At 31.2% G+C, this 20,333-nt stretch overlaps 3 protein-coding genes across 6 annotated transcripts; 1 reads left to right on the forward strand and 2 right to left on the reverse strand.

Annotated features, from left to right (window-relative positions):
* On the reverse strand, positions 1,590-3,944 carry LOC109352856. The gene is made up of 5 exons (XM_019595036.1): positions 3,195-3,944; positions 2,935-3,045; positions 2,274-2,440; positions 2,030-2,180; positions 1,590-1,935 (listed from the first exon to the last, which is right to left on the reverse strand). Exons 1-5 carry the CDS (start codon positions 3,663-3,665, stop codon positions 1,792-1,794), a joined length of 1,044 nt encoding a protein of 347 aa, XP_019450581.1. The 5' UTR covers positions 3,666-3,944; the 3' UTR covers positions 1,590-1,791.
* On the forward strand, positions 9,871-14,075 carry LOC109351933 (protein IQ-DOMAIN 1-like). 2 transcript variants are annotated; one of them, XM_019593642.1, is made up of 6 exons: positions 9,871-10,084; positions 10,604-10,680; positions 10,776-10,952; positions 11,323-11,550; positions 11,684-11,797; positions 12,232-14,075. In XM_019593642.1, the coding sequence occupies exons 2-6, from the start codon at positions 10,606-10,608 to the stop codon at positions 12,499-12,501; spliced, it is 864 nt and encodes a 287-aa protein (XP_019449187.1). In that variant the 5' UTR covers positions 9,871-10,084; positions 10,604-10,605; the 3' UTR covers positions 12,502-14,075. The 2 variants fall into 2 exon arrangements, with proteins under 2 accessions (XP_019449187.1, XP_019449186.1); XM_019593641.1 differs by having other exon boundaries at positions 9,871-10,065; positions 10,566-10,680.
* Positions 14,204-18,954, reverse strand: LOC109351931 (transcription factor TCP4-like). 3 transcript variants are annotated; one of them, XM_019593639.1, is made up of 3 exons: positions 18,920-18,954; positions 14,688-16,322; positions 14,204-14,600 (listed from the first exon to the last, which is right to left on the reverse strand). In XM_019593639.1, exon 2 carries the CDS (start codon positions 15,931-15,933, stop codon positions 14,725-14,727), a length of 1,209 nt encoding a protein of 402 aa, XP_019449184.1. In that variant the 5' UTR covers positions 15,934-16,322; positions 18,920-18,954; the 3' UTR covers positions 14,204-14,600; positions 14,688-14,724. The 3 variants fall into 3 exon arrangements, with proteins under 3 accessions (XP_019449184.1, XP_019449185.1, XP_019449183.1); XM_019593640.1 differs by lacking the exon at positions 18,920-18,954 and having other exon boundaries at positions 14,688-15,354; positions 15,406-17,167; XM_019593638.1 differs by lacking the exon at positions 18,920-18,954 and adding an exon at positions 16,755-17,162 and having other exon boundaries at positions 14,688-16,690.

Below are 20,333 nucleotides of genomic sequence, written 5' to 3' on the forward strand. Positions count from 1 at the left end.
CTTCTTTATTTTATTGATTATTGTATTATATGATCATAATTGACATAAAATTAAATGCGGTGGCTGCCTTGGGTAGACCAAATATAAGATAATTTAAGTTCGTAACCAAAAAATAAAAAGTATATTGGAATCAAAGTCACCAATGAGTAAGAAAAAATATATGAATAATGAATATTCATTTTTGTCATGATTTGTTTTGAATTCTCTTTTCATTTAAATTTTCATATATTTTCTTATAATAAATAAGACTCTCATAATTTTCCTGTGCCCGACCTATAGGATATGAGGACCGTCCTCTTAATGAGTGAGACTCCTCTCCATTAATGGAGAGGCAAGTGATGTGTAAAAGTGAACAAAAAGTAACATATATTGACATTTATATTCTTTCTATGTGTAATTATATTACACTTCTACCCTTATATAAAGTAAAAAGTCACTTACCTCTCCATTACTTGAGAGGAGTCACACTCCTTCTAATCAGGTTAAATTACAATTTCTTAGTTACATATCTTCCTTTTATATCTATGGAATTGTATATTTTATTATAAAAAGTCAATATCTTAAATCTTTTAAATTGACCTTACATTTGGGATTGCTTAAACATTATCTTGAGGACAATGATTAGCAAGTCACAGTTGTTAGTTTAAAAAACAGAGTTTATTGGTTCATAAAAAGTCATTTAATATAACAAAATAATTTCTGTTATATAAATTTTATGCAAATAAAAAACAATTTTATGTTTGACTACAATTATAAGGTACTTTAAGTGAAGGATTTTTATGTAAAAATCAAAAGCTTTTTTGTGTGTGGGGAATCTAGAACATATAGCTTCTATAAACATGTCAAGAATATTTTTCTTCTTATTAAAAAAGTATTTTGAGTGTGAAAATAGTTTAAAGAAACTTACCCTAATTAGATGATAGTCATAATTGAGCCTTATGTTGTTAGATGGTTGGACGCTTCAATTTTAACATTGATTGTCTCCTATTGATAAAGCTCTTAGAATAAAGTGGCTCAAAGCCTCAAACACATTTAACTTCGATTTGCTAGCTAATACCTTAATTATAACACATGTATACCATAATTATGTCATGCATTTCATATGTGAACGAGGTGAGACATGAAAGATATGCAAACTATTAATTTCGTACTCTCAATTTCTTCTCTCCTGGAAACACACAAATAAATCCACACTAGGGCCCTTCTATTGGCCACTCATGTGAACCATATCGAAGGAAAACTTTGGCACCAGTTAGGATACTCTCTATTAATATAGAGACAAGTACCACATAATAACATACAAAAAACAACATGTGATAACATTTTTATGTTTTTGTTTATCATGAAATCACATTTTTGTCATTGAAAATATGAGGAAAAACAATTATTTGTCTCTCATTAATGATTAATAGAAAGGATCCTTATTTATTAGAAATCAACATATGTTATCCTAAACCATATCTCAAATCATATATTATACCAATGAAAATATATTTAAAAAAATTAAACATTCATTATTTATTTTTATTTCATTTCTACTGATGTATGAAAAGATTTAGGAAATTGTTTGGGAAAACAAATGTTTTTTCATTAGAAACAAAGAGCAGACAAAGTACAAGATTCCTACACAAACCCAAATTATTTAGTTTGTTACCATTGTAGTTCTTGACCTATCCCACACGGCACCAACCACATACAGAAAATAACCAAAGGTCTAAGGGCAACACAACCAAAATAAGTATCATGAAAACATTCATAAATTAAACAAAGAAATCAACATTTCTCCAATAATCAGAGCTTCAGATTGAGATCAACACCTCCAACTGCATTACTGTTTTGTAATTCATCTCTTGTTTGTTCAGTTTGTGCCACATTTGCTGCAGGAGGGATGAAGATATACTCTGATGGGGAAGGAATTTGGTTTTCCTGAACTCCCTATAGCAAATTTAATAAAATGGAAGTTATGAATGCATGCATAATGAAATAAATAAAATGGAGAAAATGGCTTATGAGTTTTTTGCACCCAAACCTGATAAGGAGTGAGAGTTGAAGTAGTCTTCAAATGTAGACTTGAAGTTGAATGAGGATGAGACAGTTTGAGAAAATCAAAATCTCTATTGAAATTCTCATTCCCTTTATAGATCATCTCAGAGTTGGATGCTGAATATGAAGGAGCTTCACTGCTGATAGTGTAAACTTGTATGGTGTGAGCAAACCAAATTTGCAACTAAACATTATAGAATGTAACTCTCTAAAGATAAAGTTGAACCAACCTGAAAGTTGTTTTGCCAGCATGATCCAAGTTAACTCCACTTCCACTTCCACTTGAGATTTCTTCATTTGTATTCATAGGAGCAGCAAAAGTGGGGAAGTTGAAACTGAAAGAGGGTGCAGGTAGGACATCCATGGAAAAGGGGTTTTGTCTTTTAATGCCAATCATCTGCAACATTTATATAAAACAATTAAGATTCTATGCAGACAGCTATGCTAAATAAATTTTATGAAACATCATTCATTTATATTACTTTTATTTTATTTAAGAGTCAACGGTGATTAAAAATGAATGATAAATGATGCATTGACATCATAAAGAAATCTTACAGTGGTAGTGCTATGATCAAAGTCTTACTTTATTAACCAAAATTAGGATATATGACTAATAAAAAACATACCATACTCTCTAAAGCGAATTTGTCTTTAAGGTAAGCAAGTAAAAGTGTATCATCTGATTAAAGATTTTATAATCTAAGTATAGATACATATTCAATTAATCACTCACTTTAGATATTTTCATCCCTATGGGATAAGGTCATAATATGAATTTAATACATGCATTAAAAAGATATATACCAATTTTCATACAAACACTACCTTGAAACCACCGAATGGATCAACAAGCAAAAATTAACCATAGGATATAAAAATTACAAATACCTTCTCCATTGGCCTAATAGGCACATATCTGTGGCTATTGTTTTGGATCAAAGGGGGCTCCATTGAGACCTGAGGCAAAAGTGTTGATGAAGTCCCCGAGGACAAATTCGCCTGCATTGTTTCAGAAAAACCAAATTAACATTTTCTTATTCAATCTGAACAGAATGAACTAAAGTAAAATATTCCAATTTAAAAACCCAACCATGGAAATTCAAAAGAGACATTATATGACACTTAAAAATATATTTACTTACCATAGATGAAGAAGAAGAAGAAGAAGGTTGTTGAGGTTGCCTTTTTCTCTGGATCACATTGGGGAGGGTCCAATTGGGGTTGGACTTGTAAAGCAAACTTGATAGAAATCCCAATCCAGGGTCCATGCCGAAGTCCTTAGGCACACTCTTATAACCCAAAAGTCCAGCAAAGCCACCATTTCTGTTCACTGGCACTGAAACAGTGCTAGAAGACAATGGAACAGTAGTGGCTGAAGGCAACGGAATTTGAGAAGATGGGTGAAAATTTGGAAGTGAGAGAGGGAGATTAAAGGAAGAATTGCTTGATGATGAAGCCTTCATTCTTTGCTCTTCTTCAAGTCTCATTTTTTCAAGCTTTGCCACACCAAGTCCTCTTTGTGGCACCTTATTCTGCTTTTGCCTTTTGGAAGATCTGCTATAAGTAATTCTGCCACCATTACTAATGCTATATTTTTGGGGTCTATCTTCTTCAGACATTGTTATTATCTAATTCTTCACTCACTAAAGTCTAAAGGAAAAGGTCTTACGGGAACTCTAAGCAAAACAATGATCAGAATAAATTGGAATTAAAGATCAAATTTTGAAGCAAACCCAGATACTTAAATCAAAAGGGAGACTGAGAGATAGAGAAGAAAAAAACAGTGTGTAGATAGAGAAAGCATTTGAAAGATTTCATTTTGTTCTCAAAATCCAATTGCTTGACTGAGAGTTACATATATATCAGATAAAATAAAATATCAGAATTGATGGAACAAGAAAATATGCAACATCTATTATAATTTATAAATCAAGCCATGAAAATCTAATGCAAATTATGAAATATAGTAAGAATATAAGATTAATATATTATAACTCTAGAAGAGCCTCTTCCTAGATCCCACTCTTATGAATGACCCTCTCTCTCTCTAAATATTATTTGAGTTAGAAAACAAGGTAAGAGCCACTTTTAGTAGAGTGTATTCGTTTCATTTCATTTATATTATTGTCAATATATCAAGGGTGGACCACACACCCTTGGTTGGCTTTTGCAGAAGTTGGGTCCCACATATGAATGAACGGGTATATGGTTTCATTCGAGTTGACATCTTATCATGGAGGCTCTAGTACTAGGTTGTTCGAGTGACATGTAATACAAAAAAAGTAAGGATTTAATAAAAGAGAAAAAATATACCAGTGTAGTAGTTTTTACATTGTTATAATATTATTCATCATTCGTTTTTAATTATGATTAACTCTTAAATAAAAGTAATATAAATAAATAATAGATGATTCAATGATTGTATACAAATCTTTATACTATAAATCTAGAGATATTATACTCTTTAATAAAAGGAAGAACACTCAACATCGCTAACCCAAATACTATATACTTAAAGTTTTATACATCTCTCTGTCAATCCAATAAGATTTTACCTAATAATAAATAACACACCTTGTTAATTTCTTATTAATTATCATACTAACACATTTATATATTTATCAAAATATCATTAGATTGATATAGAGACATCGATTCTATTCCACCACCCTATTTCCTTAAGTTATTGGAAGAAAAAGGAAGAAAGGAAGGTATAAGGAAACTATAATTTCTTGGAGGATCTAATATTGGATAAGATTTTGATATGTGATCTTAAATTTATTTAACGATAAAAAAATTAAATTATTGTTAAACAATTTTTTTTATAAATAATGAAATTAATCTGGATCTCACATTCTAGTAGTCAATTTTTAAATACTAAAGAGGATTAGAGCGAAAAAAAACAAACTATTAAATTTTAATTTATTTATTCTTAAACTTTGAGATTTTTGCAGCAAACCAGGAAATATGAATTTAAAATTTTAAATGCACCAGTGGATTTAGGAATGGGCATTAATGATATACCATGGGCATTAATGTTATGTGTTTATTGTTTAAGGGGCTGCCTCTCTATCCTGGTCACCAATCTCACCAAAGTCTTAGAAAGTGGAGTCATATTTAATGTAATTTATAATTAAAATTTATTGAACAACAATAAGATACATAACTATTTCAATGTTTTCAAATAAATTAGAATAAATTATATTTGAACTTTAGTGAAATGAAATTATACAAATCAATCTCTATTTTTAAAATCTACACAAATCATCCCTAATTATACATACATTACATTAACTACTAACTACTCATGTAAGAGAGATAAGCGTATTTTCTTATACAAAAAATAGTGATGAGTGTAATTAAGTTAAACAAAATTTGTTATATTGTGAAAACAAGTTCAAATAGTAGAAGAGTCAATATCTATTCATTAATTTGGTTAGCTACAATATAGTATAAAAGTGATTTAAATATTTTCTTAAAATTATTGATATAGTTTGTAACGAAACAAAAATAATGAACAAATATTGATTCTTATACTATTTGAATTTGTTTTCACAATATATCATATTTTATATGACTTAATTACACGCATCAAAATTTTTTGTTTAATAAATTACTCTTATATTTCTTATAAGGGTAGTCAATGAATGTATATATATAATTAGAGATAATATGTGTAATTTTAAAAAATGGTGGATGATTTGTATAATTTCACTAAAACTCAGTGGTGTCTATATAATTTATTCAATAAAATATTGACACAAAATAACAATAAAAATGTATTTTTTATCTTAGTTAAATTTACTAATAGTTGAATTATGAGTAAAATTTTCACTTATTTTCTCTTCAATTTAAATTATCATATTGTTCATAAGAAATTAATCTTTTATATCTTATTAACTAATTTTGCTTTAATTATTTGTTGAAAATTATATTTGTGTACTAGCAATAGAAATATAATTAATATAAGATGAAATAATTGTATCACTCAAGTAAAATGCATTTGTATTCACTACTTTTTGTCAATCATGTATATAATTTAGAGATTGTTGATATATTTTTTAAACCTGAGTGGCTGATGACAGCAATAATAAATGTTAATGTTGAAATCCATGTACATGTTTTTCATAAGAGTATATATATTTATCAATATTAAACTTCTTATAAAATGAGTGAGTTTGACATAACGATAAAATTATTATTTAGTAATTAGGAGGTCTTGAGTTCAAATCTTAGAAATAATCTCTCAATTTACAAACAATTAAATTTATATAATTAATATTAGTGAAAATAAATAAATAAAATCTTAAAAGAGCACCAACCCCACCTACTCCTTTAACCCTGACATTTACTTACACCTTAAAACCTAAATGCATTCTCATCCTTACTCTTCATAAAAACTATAGTCTTAATTGTAATATGTCTTCTAGTCTTAACTAATGTATTGAGTTTGAGTAATTTATAGGTGAGAACAATGATCTACTATAAGAAATAGGAATATTTAATATATATTATTAGATCTTGATTGAACGGTTAAGATTAAAAGATTCATGCATATGACTATCATATGACCACTAATTAACGTTTAATCCTAACCATCCATGATCGGTTATAAGGTCCATATTTATTGTTCTCATAATCTTTATATGAGAACTATTTCATGAGTAGCTCTTATTAAATAAAACTCTTGTGGTGCACCACATTTAGATTTACATTCTTCTCGGAATATAAAGCCTAATTTATATTATAATATATATAAGAGAATTACTCTGAGAATATTGTGCTAATGTGATAAATGAGAACTTTTATTTACGACCATTAAATTTAAATTAACGGTTTCAAATTCAAAAAGTTATGTTAAATCATACTACACATATATCATAATTTGATAATATACATATATATATATATATATATACATATACATATATATATTATATAATCATTTATTTCTATATTAAAAAATTATGGAGAAAAATTAAAAAGAAATAGGTTAGAATTAAAGTTATGCACTTGATATATTTCTATAATATAATAGTGTTCAATCACTTTCAATAAAAAAGAAATTGCTTAAAATAACATAATGAGAGAATAATACATAACAAATATTCAGGAACAATATTTCTTAATATGTATTATGGAGAATAATACCATACTGAATAAATCCGAATTTAATAAATTACTAAAAACATTCATTTATAACATATAAACTAAAATTTTCAAATAAGCTGAAATCACCAACTAATACTAATCAAATACCAAATATTAATAGAATAGAAATGGAAGTATATGAGTTATTAAAATAATGAAAACAAATTGGATAGAGTCTTAAGGTATAAAGTCTTAAAAGACATCAATAATAGATAAGATATAAGAGGTAACAAATAAAACTCTAAATGACATCATGATTGGACACATGTTAGTGTAATTTTCATCATCCCAAACGGCTCTATGCACTTATAATACATTGACTCACACTTTATATGTTTCTCATAAAAATATCTTGTTTTAAATTCCTTCTTTATCATCATCACATGTCAATTGCTCCTTGATTTGTTTCTCTCCTAAAAGGTTTCATGATACTACTATGTACATACTCATACTAAATAATCACTTTTGCATAATGAATATTTTCATAATTAATAATAAAAACTATATGAAGTATGTAATTGTTATGTTGTTGACAATGATAAAAAAATAATTACTACAACACTTAAACTTTTTAAATTTTTAATTAAAATAATTATGAGATATTTGATGAATACTACTCATATTCTTATTAATGAGAAATAAGAAAAAATATATTGTATATTAGCCTATTATTTTTATACACCATATTATTTAAGTGTTAATAGTCTCTAATTTTTAAGTAAAAAACAAACATAATTTGCATATCTTAATTCATTATTTCATTTATAAACTTTTTTTCTTTTATCAATATTCTGGTTCCTGATGATAAGAAATTAAACAATTTATAGTTTTAATTATCATTTTTAAATTAAAATAATTATTGATTTAAATTATTATTGTTCTAATTTAAAGAGTTTATTGTTTAAATTCTTACTCTAGACTTTTCAATTTCCATGGTTGGTTAATCATTTGATTAATTGTTGCATATGTAATAACATTTTTCCATTTATTTTTCTACATAGGTATACCATCATGATATTTTTCCATTTAATGTTACTTTATATGACATTTGCCGATGTCCATGTCATTATCAAGGTCACTCATATGTTTTAATAAAATTGACACTTACATACTTCTAAACATGTGTCAAAATCACTTTGTCTCATGCGAATGTATGAGTAAAATGCGCGTTGTGAATACATGTGCATTCTCAACCATATAATAAACAGGTAACATGCGTAACCACACAAATACATAAATAACATGTATATTTTTTAACTATACAAAATGTTATTAACCATACGAGTACACATGTAATATGTGTATTCTTAACTATTGGACAAAAAAAATATTACCATATATGAAGCACAGTTAACTTACTAATAATATTCTGTAAGTAAGAGTTTGATAAGAAAGCAAAATATGATGGGTGATCAATCCTACTTTACTGACCCAATACATTTTCAATCAATGGAGTAAAACTAATGAAGTAAGATATGATAGTGGCAGATTGCCAATTATCACACATGAATAACACTACTACCACCATTTTCACATCCATGCATGATGCATGGAAGAATGCGAAAGATGTACTAGATACAAGTTGAGAGGTCAAAACAATCCTAATATTCAATACAATTTCTGCGCTATTAATATAAAGTTTTATATAATATTATTATTTATTTGCATTACCATTTTTAATAGTCAATAATAATTAATAGTGGAAGATAGATTGGAAGTGTATAAAACTTTTATACAGTGAGTATAAGTATTTTTTTCTCTATTCAATATATGTACATACCTAATATTGACGAATAAAAACTTCAAAATCTTGCGTTGCTCTTATCTCTATACACATCTATTACTTATATACTCACACTTAGGCATCATAAACTGCACATCAATACTATTTGAAGAGGAAGACCAATAATTGAATACAGAAATAAAATCAACTATCTTATCATCAAGACTTTGATGCAATCTCTTTACTTGCAGCATATATATAATAATGTTAATAATTGCAGAAGAGATTTTGTGCCGTCAAGAAAGAGACAGTATATAATACTGCCCAACCTCTGACCCAAATCCAACTAATGAGAAACCCAAAATTTCAACTAATTAATACTACCACCTTATTATGATTTATGATTTCCTCATTTTCTCTTTATACGATATGCTAATTAATGAGAATATTTTGATAACAAAATCGATTGTTGAATTTAAAAATTTGAAATTAATCAAAGAATCAAAATCAATCTCTAAAAAATTTCCTATTGAAAGGACCCTGTGTTAAAACCATGCACAAAAAACTTTCCAAAAAATATAAATGAATGTATATCTTCAAAATCAAGCCATACACATTAGGACAAGATTATGTGCATGCTTATACTTCTCAAATTCATAACCTACAAGATTTCTTCTCACCCCTCTTCATCTCTTCTCATAGCATATATTTTTCTTATTAGATTTGAAATAAACTCTTTAATATATAACTTCTAATCCAAGGAGAAAAATAATTTCAAGCTAGAGAAGAAAATACAGTCCTTAAAAATGTTCAGTTTTTATTGTAATTACTTTTAGAGACTTAAATTTAACAAAACATTAGAGTATGTACTTTAATAATCACCAGTATCTTATCCAATCTTGTTTCTTAGATATAGTAATTTGTAATTATAATTTCATTTTCAGAAACATAACATGATATACATCACTACCTTCTATTACCTTTAATGTAGACTCCTGATCTTCCAAGAGATCAAACATCTGCTTCAGTTAGGTTGTTTGGTCACTTTGCAATGAGTTCTATCTTTGTCTCTCTGGGCTGTCTTACTATGTACCATGTCTTATATTACTCTCCACTTTTCATCCTCTCTAAGCAACTTCCACTAAGTGCCTTTTTTCCAATTTGGTATATTTGCCTTACCATTACCATTTTTCTACTATAATTTGGGTGTGGAACTAATAATCCTTGCTATGATCCACAATGTTTACTAGTGAATTTCAAACTCTCTATGTGGCTATAGTTTGCTAACATAAAACTTAGTTGGTCAATGTTGTTGTTTTTACCATAGATTCACCTCCAAAGGAGTTTTACTAACTAATCTCGTTGGTGCCTTTGTTCATAGTCCATTAATTTGATAGGAAGTATATTATGTATTTCTTTAACACTATGAGAAAGTGTTGTATTATTCAAGGAAACTTAGCTGCTCAATTTCCTTGTATTTTCTTGTTCTTAGAGTTTAGTATTTAACTCAATTTACATATGTTATAGGACAGTATAAACTATTTGACAAATATATCATATGTCAGTGTTGTATTTGGGATTAGAACCCTGCGGGTTTATGCATGAGATACAAAATAAATTGATTTGATTTTACTGTGCTGGTTAGTTATTGACAATTCTAGTAGTTATCTTGTTGAAAAACAGAAATGAGTCCAAGGAAATGGTTTAAGAGGATACTCAAACTGAAGAAACAGAAGAAAGATAAACCAAAACAAGCAAAGGTTATATTGTTCTCTCTGTTTCTTGTCTAGGATACTCTTATTACATGGCATATTTGTCCACTCCTGCTGAATTTTCTCTGCTACTTTTTGAATAGGAACAATCATCTTCGGCTGAAAAATCGGATGAGTCCTCTGCGGAGAAGCATGAGACTCGTGACGAGCCAAGCAGCATTCCCAATGAAGACCTGATTATAGAACAGCAGACAGTTACAACTAGGTTGATTGAAGATATCGCTGCTACTCGGATACAAAATGCATACCGTTCATTTATGGTACACTATCTATATGGTGTTAGACACCATTTATTCTGCTTGTTGGTTTAAATTTTCAACTAAGTTTATGGATGTAATGCTTCATTTAACAGGGAATAAACTCATACTCTAGTAGTAATTTGTTATGGAAAGAAATTAATGGCAAGTAAAAGTAGGCATTTACATTTTTAATCTGACTTGATTGTGACTGCATTTGCAAGATCTTGTGTCTTTTTCCTCATTTATTCATGATCTACCGAACCAAAATGATTTATCACTCAACACCATAATCTAGCAAACTACCACAAATCCAGCTTAAAGGATTTACTTCTTCTAGTGAGCAATAAACAACTTATAACAGACTCCTCCACCCCACCCTAACTCTATGCAGGCAAGAAAAACGTCGCATCGTGTAAGGGGAGCAGTGAAGTTTGAGGCTTTTTTTCAAGATCATACAGATGGAGATCAAACAGCAACTGCACTGAACTATATACATTCATGGAGCAGAATACAAAATCAAATTAGAGCTCGTAGACTCAGTATGATTGCAGAAGCCAGGATGAAGCAAAAGAAATTGGAAAACCAGCTAAAACTTGAGGCCAAGATTCATGAGCTTGAGGTTTATAATATTTTTACTATCATCTTTATTTGATGGCTTGATTTCAACTTTTGTAAACAAACCATTACCGGAACGGTTTTGTAAAGCCTTTCTCAATATCATGAAAACATTTTTTCCGGTTAATGTATGTCAGGTGGAATGGTGTGGTGGTTCTGAAACAATGGAAGAGATACTTTCGAGGATACATCATAAAGAAGAAGCAGCAGTCAAACGAGAGCGAGCCATGGCATATGCCTTCTCTCATCAGGTGCAAAACTATTCCATTCTCTTTTTCTTTGCAACCACAGAAAAAAAACATCAACAATCTAGCCTAATCTCACTAAATACGGTCAACTATATGGATCAAATAATGTCATAGTGCTCTATGATATGGATCATTGCAACAACAGCAAACAAGAGAATTGCTAACATCCAAAGGTTTTCGCCACCACGCAGGGTTAGATATATGGATCAAAATCTACTAATATATCCATTAAAAATAAAGCTAATTTTAGTTTAAGTTCTTGCTCATGGTTTCAGCTAAATCTTTCTTGGTCTTTCTCTCCCCTTAATATTAAGTTATCTCCATGTGATAACTCTTTTAACCAAGAGTGTGGAACTTCTATTTTGACCAATTAATTTCTCTTTGAAAATAAACTAAATCAGACCACTCATGCAAATTCACATATCATCATATTGCAGTGGAGGCCAAACTATACCCAATATTTTGGCCAGGCCTCTTACAGCCTTGGCAAAGAGAGCTGGGGATGGAGCTGGAAGGAGAGATGGATTGCGGCCCGACCTTGGGAAGTTCGGGTTCGTGTTCGGCCCCCAATGACAAAGAAACTTGATGACCACCACCAGCAAAGGACCAAAATAGACATGAAACACCACAATGAAGCTCCCTTGGCTAAGACTGACTTATCAAACGGGAAGGAGATTGGAAAAGGGAAAGAAAACAACACTCTATAGCTTTCAAAGACCAATTCTGCCAAATAACTTATGCTGTCAAATTTGTCATCCATGGATAATGCAGACGCCAAGAATTTAATGGACCATGGTTGACAAATCATTTACCTAAAGTGTTTGTTGCAAGGCTACTTTTATTTATTTTCTTCATTTTGAATATTTGGTTTGATGAGAATCTGTCATTTAATGCATACATTAGATTAGGGGACTTTGTAATCTGTATCTTCCCAACATATTGCATGGTTTAAACTTAACAACAGTCTGCATTTCAAGGTAACTTGAAAAATCAAAGTAAACACCCACTTGCAAGTTGCAATGTTGAAATTTGTGGTTTCTGTTTTGGAATACATAATTCAGCTGCTATAGCATTAAACTATCTATGACTATCATTGGAAGATTTCAGGTATATAATTTAATAGAACAGTCCTACTCTCTGTAGTAGAGTACCATATTCATTAATTATTTGTCACACTAAACTTAGTAACCCTGAATTATGTTTGTATGATGTCCTTATTAACCGTTTTAGGTGTAATCTAATTTAGCAACCAACTAGCATCACCTACAGCCAAAATATAACTGTCATGATATCAATAGAGGGCCAACGAGTTTTCTAGTTTTTTATTTACTTTCACTATCCCCTTGAAGAAGAGCATTCCCAGCTGGACATTACAAAAGATTTTTATGAGGCTGAGAGATATTACAGAGTTAGGGCCCAGAGACAGATGTATAAGTACCACACTTTATGAGACTGAACTCTTTCATAATTGAGCTTCCTTGTAGATGATGCTTCCCTTGCAGATGTATTCTACTTACCCCACTTGTTCTTAACTGCTACCTAGAGACCTCTCCCCCCCTTTACACATTACCTCATGTTACTGCTGTAAGGTTGAAAACAAACAAAATTACACTTCATATTCCTATAGCAAAAGGTAAAAATGTAGTTGAAAGTTTAATGGTAGAAACCATTCCACAAGAAGCTGAAGCTTACTTCTGAATTAAACTATGCATTTAAAGAGGAGTTGGTGTTTTTTTTCTCCTACCTTTATCAAGATTATTTTTTTGTTGCTAATCAACCTTAGTCACTATCATTGCACACTAAACCGGCTAAAGAATAACTAAAAATATGACATGATAAAGGAAAAGCAGCAAAACACACTGAATGTAGGAAATTGCCTTTCTACCATGTTGGGAATAATACTCAGGCCATCTTTAGCTTTTGTCAATAGCTTCTACTGTGCGTGGATATTGACTTCTCAGTCAAATTATCCCAAAATCCAAGCATGAAAAAGATAGATGTAATGGAACTATGGATTTACTTTTAATTGTTTTTGCAGGACGAGGAAGCTAAGGGGTAGTGAAAGTTGGATGCCTGAACTAGAAAGCAGTAAATAAAAGGGAGGAACAGAACAAAAGAAAACAATCAATTCTCATGCAAAGAAAACCAACCTTCTTTCATCTCTTTGATGGAACTTGGTGATGAATTTGGCATTTCCAAACGGTAAAAAAGGGTATCTATCCTCTTTCCCCCATTTAAAACAAGACAGCAACAAGCATCCAGAACCAAAAAACATACAAAAATTAAGATGTTTTTTCCAATAGATGCATACTCCCATGTTGGCGTATTTGGTTTTGCCCCGTTTTCTCATGGAAAGAAAGCCTCATTCAGCATTTGGGTCTGCACTAAGTTGGGAAAACATAGAATAACTTAAACAAACTAGTACTGTTATTTTATGTTGCATGTTTTTCCAAACCACTGCTAGTACAAACCAGAAACGGAAGTACACAGATATGTCCACTACAAACTATAACATAGGAAAAGATAACAAATCCAACATAGCTGAAACAAGCATTAACATAACATAGTACTCCTAGTCCTAGTCAATGCTTGAAGCATAGCTAGAACATAAGATTAAAAAGCAGAACAAACCATGGGATTGGAAAGGCTGAAAATTAACCCCAGATTTTCTTCATTCCCAAGGCATATTAGGCCATTGAAATGGAAGCATCCAAAACCCAAACTCAACTCCTAATCCACATTGATCTGGAAGGAATGAATTCCCATTGTAGCTGAAAATCCATTGCATCATAATCTTGAAGAAACCCTAAAAGATGAAAACTGCAAATCAGAACACCAAAAGTTACTAATAAAAAACAATTAAATTTGAACAAGTGGGTTTTGAAGAAAGAACCTGAAGGAGAAGGAAAGATTAGTTTTTTGTGTTTCCATCAATGACGAGAATCAGAGGAAGCAGAGGACGGCTTGTCTGAAATGCCATCACGTTCCTCTTCACCCTGAATTCGTGCTGGTATGTGGAAGCCGGAGAAGCCACCAGAAGGCGAGGCAAACCCGATGCCGCCATAGACAGAAGCCTGATGCATCGCCGGCGAAAGGTACTGATAATGGGGGTGGGAGGCGGCGGCGACAGTTGCCGCAGCAGCAAAGGAATTCGGGTCTATCCAAGCACGAATTGAAGGAGTGTTATTGGACTGAAGGGGTCCCCTCTGAGAAAAATGCTGGCCATGATGGCCAAACATACTCGCCGGCGCCACAAACGACGGCGGCGACGAGTTAAAGACAAATCCACCGCCATGGCCGTTGTTACCAGCATCTGTAACAGCAGAATTCCAAGCCACCATTCTATGAAACCGACCATGGTCATGTACTTGTTCCTGTTCCTCACCATGGTGCTGCTCCAACCACCCAGAAGAACCACCACCGTCAAACCCAAGCGTGTTAGTTCCGGTGAACAACATTTGCTGAATCTGTTGTTGTTGTTGGTGGTGAAGCAGAATGGGGTCTTGGAATGATTGTAACGAGAGCCTTAGATCTTCCTGGTGGTTGTGATTCGCAGCAGCGCTTGACGGTGTTGAAATATTGTGAAACGACGCCGTCGTTTCCGCAGCAGCAACCATAGGAAAAAACGACTTAATCGTATCCACAATATCAGTATCCATAGACAGTGGAAGAAAACCAGAACCAACACTGTTATATCTGTTACTGTTATTATTCTCTTCAGCAAAATCCTCTTCTTGCTGTTGCTGCTGTTGTTGAAACTCTTCTGATATTCTTCCACCACCACAACCAATTATTCCATCCTCCGCCGCGGGTGGTTGGCGGTGAAGGATTCCGTTTATTTGTTCGTAATTGGTTGTGGTGGTTGGGTTCCAGGCAGGGAGCTCGGCGAGTTTGTCGATGGCGGACTTGGCCTTATTTATTAGCCAATCGACCGCCTTGCTGGGGCGGTCGTAGCCGAGACGGTCCTGGACGTCGTAGAATTGAATGGCGGTGTGGGCCGAGAGGCGCACACGTCTATCTCTTGGTCCCTTAGCGGTGCATACTTTGCTATGTCGGTCTTTTCGCCCTGTGGACCGTACAATGTGACCACCTTCTACTTCAACGATTTCTCCAACTCTTGTTCTTGTAGTATTCCTCATCCCTCTTGCATGTTTGATTATAGAAGGTGATGGTGACAAGGGAGGAAGAAGAAAAAATCGTTTTTTTGGAATTTGGGATAGTAAGTCTGTGTCAAAATCTACATAGGATTGTTCTTGTTGTTGAAGATATTGCTTTGAATTTAGAACCTGAGGAGGGTTTTGATGATGAGGATGATTCTTGTGAGGATCTAGACTTAGACCCTTGTTGTGATTTTCCTCTTCCAGCTTTTAATCAATGCTTTCTCTTACTGGCTTGTTGTTATTGATTTTTGAACTCTAACATAGTTTGCTTCTTCTCACTTTTACTCTCTTCTTGTTCTTGTACTTCCTGATCTTTCTGCCACTGCCACAATTCTGATACTTGTTCTTGTTTCTCCCTACAGTTGTTCCTGCCATTCAATTTTCTAAGTTCCATCACCACACAAAAAGAAAGCCCTCTAACTCATCAACTCATAAAATGATAAAACTGAACTAGACAAAGAATGTTGTTGTTATACCTACTCTCTTTTCAGCCTAACCCATCTTTTTTTCTCTCTCTCTCTATTTGAGTATTTTATCACTCACACAAACAAACACACTCTCTTCACACCACTTTTTGCTTCTTTTTACTAATTGAGCTCTTTTACGCACTAACCATACTAGATGGAACTGTAATTGGGTAGGGGGGTCTTGCTTGGTTAATACCAGCTTAGCCAAACAAGGCTTATAGAACCACCCAACTGGACTAGGTGTTCTCTAGTAAGATTTCCAACAAAATCTCCATATCTCAACACACATATAGAGAAACAGACACAAGAGTCAGAAAAAAAGAGAGGTAGCACTAGTAAGCTAATAAAATTTAAGGCTCTCTCTATTATTACAAGGAAGAGGAATTCATTCTGGCTCTATAATCTATAGAAGGGAGGGGAGTCCCTTGATGATGGCAGTGGTAAAGGGTAGCAGTGTTTGGTCATAATGGTGGTGTTAAAAGATCTCTGATTTCATCACTGCTCTTCTGTTTCTGTTTTTGTACTATCTACACTATAAGCATACTTAACAATCCATAACCCATTCAGTCACCAACAAAACTTGCCTCCTTTCGACTTTCACCAATTTTCACACTACCCTCTATGTCTCTATCTTTTTCATCTTATTCAATTTGGCTCTTTTTTTATCTTTGTTTTTTATATTGCTTTGGAAATTTAGAATTTTTACTTGATAGTTAGAAGTTACAACCGTTGGTTCTTTTTTATCTCAAGCATGCCCTTTGATAATAGAGACATCCTTTATATGCCTCCACCATACCTTATGAAAGGGACATACCCTCTTAGTTTTCTTCCTACTTTCTCTCTATCTTTACTGCTTCACTTAAAATAAACAACACAATCTCATAGATTGCTGAATTTACTTCACCAAAACCACCTTTCTTATAGTTTCTGAAATTACTGCACATGGCATTTGAGGGGCCTCCACTTTTCTATCTTTTTTGGAACAACATTGTGTGACTATGTTTTTGCATGGTTGTCCTTTTCTTAAAAGTCAATTTACTACCCTGCTTATGAAAATACTGAAAGTGGGAGAAATTACATTCAACCTTTTTAAAAAAGATTATTTACTTAATAATACCTAACACCTATCTTTATTTCAGAAAATTTCAATCTACCTTCCCTAGCTAAGTATAATCACAGCATAAACCAGACAAGTAAATGCCATGAGAAGAAAAGTCACTATAATTTCTTAATAAACAATATGAATGAGTATGATAGTGTCAAAACCTAAATAGTACTAATTCTAAAAGTAAATAATACTCCTGATTTGAAATTGAAAGGTGGGGAATGATTGTCAATGCAAATAGCAAAAAGAGTATGTTTATAAAGAATACATTAAGTTCGGATATTTATTGAAAACATTATTTACCAAAAAAATATAATAGAAATTTAATTTTTGTATTTAAAAAATTGTATAAACTTTATATATCCTTTAGCATATATTGTAAATATTTATTTTCTCTTTTTTATATGTTATTTTCGGGGAAATATACAATATTTCATTTACTATATAAAGGATATTTGGAGTCTTTTTTATGTTAACCAAGTATATCATTTCGGTGAGTTAGGAACTAATTAAGGGTAAGAATGAAATTAGCTAGTTCGGGCAAGATTAGTCTTTTACACTGTTCTAAAATATTAGTTGGACTATTTTTTTAAATCCAAAATCGATCTTGTATTTGAAGACTTAATTGATCTTAAATATTGTTGAAGTTAACTTTTGAACCCAAAACTAATTAAATATAATGTATTGTATTATTTTAGATAAAATCTTCACAGCTTGTTTTATTTATATTTATAAATATGAAATTTAACATGTGAAATGATATATATAAGATATTTTGTGCATCATTTGCCTATATGCATATCCTCCAATTTTTGAACTTTTTTCATGAAAGGAATAATATGTTTTTGTATCCTAAAAAAAAGAATATTATGGAATGGAAAATTAATTAGAATATTAATTGGTTTTAATTGGTTAATCTCCTCCATGTAGTGAGGATCATCCATACCACCATTTATTTGGTGACTTGATAGGAGCTTGAGAATTGATATTACTTTGGTTTTCGTTGTGCAACTCATGGACATAAAGGAACACAACAATTAATTAAAATAAATAAAACAACAATTAAGAACCTCTATTGTAAATGGGAAAATATAACCAAAAGCTTTAATCTCTATTGGAGCTTGAATCCCAGTAATTTACCCTATTATATAACTGTATGATCTGTTGTTTGTTAATGTCTTGAACATCTTTTTCCCCTAGAAAAAGGACCACTTCTTTTTTGTATTCAAACATAGAAATAAAAATAATAACATGTATATAAAGTCACATAGAAGATTGTAGGTTTGTGTAAAAAAGGAACCACAAAGAGCATTGAGATAATGCTTCACTTGAAGAATAAATTAAATAATGGAGGCCTTTTAGTGTGAATTAAGAGTAAGCAAATAAAGCAAACCTGTGACTGAGAAACTTCAGATGAAGGAAATGGTATCTATGGACAGATTTTTGGGTGCTGATCATATATATATATATATATTCCCAACAAAGCAAGTTGGTGAATTGATATCTCTATCTTTGATCCTTTTATTCTTAACCTCTTCTTTTCAATTTCAACAAAGTAGATGTCAAGTTGTGAGCAGCTAGTTATTACTAAAACTTGGATGTATATATAATGAGTTTATGATGACAAAATGGTGATGAAATCGATCCAATTTGGTTGTATATTCTTTTTCCTCTTGATTTATTTTTGTTGAAAAATATATAATTATGTTTATATGGGGTGGTTGAATCTTTCTTAACAATTATTGATAGTTTTTTATATAGATATGTCACAAACATCAATAATGACTTGGAAGTTTTAAAACATAATATTAAGAGTGGTTTAGAAATTAGACAAAGAAAGAATAAAATCATATCCCATTTCAGTTTTGAGGTATATATACTGTAAGAGTTGTACGTGCATGATTTGTTTTTTCTTGCTAATATTAAACACAAATTTTAATCATTACCAACGTAGAATCTTAGCATGAAATTAAATTAGACAATCAGAAAGAAAAAAAAAATGTATACATTAATAATGTGTTAATTTTATACATTATTAATGTATCATTCATTATTCATATTTTAAATTGATAATATATAAATATTACACTCTTATATAATTTTATTATTTTTTGTGCTTCTCAGCACAGAATTTTAATGTATCTTTATGTACTTTTTCCTAAATTATATAGAAACATTAAAGAAAGGAAATACTTTTTATTACAATTTTCAACGTACTATTATGATTATATTTTGGAATATTGATTCATTTTTAGATGTTTGAGCTTATATAGTTTTTCAGAGACAATCTTAACCCTAGCTGGCTTCTCAGCAGCTGTTATGGAAACTTATAAATGAAAGACGGGTTCCCTTGTCCTTGAAAAACACCACCTCCACATTGAACCTATTTTGTTGTAAAAAAGCAATTATATTCCATTTCCTTGGACATGAAACTTGATCCATATGCTCATTCCTCATCTTTTTTTATTCCTTATTTCCTTTTGATCAGTAAATAATCAAAAACGTCTCATAACATATATTTTTTAATTATGAAACTTCTTTTACTCATAAGTTACTTAGGCTTAGAATCACAATAACAATAAATCTAGAATATCACGAAGAAGCTAATTAAATAGATTATATGTTTTCCCTAATTCCTTACGGGCTTTCAACACACTTGCCCAATGCTTTAACTTGTTAATTAAGCATAAACATCTATTACATACTATCTTTTTCACCAGGGTTTTGTCTAATTTTTTTCCTCGAAGTATAGAGATCATCAAAGTAATTTTTTTATCTTTATTAATAAAACAATTTCCATCCATATC

This window comes from Lupinus angustifolius, chromosome LG07 (genome assembly GCF_001865875.1).
Source record: "Lupinus angustifolius cultivar Tanjil chromosome LG07, LupAngTanjil_v1.0, whole genome shotgun sequence".
NCBI classification, from domain to species: Eukaryota; Viridiplantae; Streptophyta; class Magnoliopsida; order Fabales; family Fabaceae; genus Lupinus; species Lupinus angustifolius.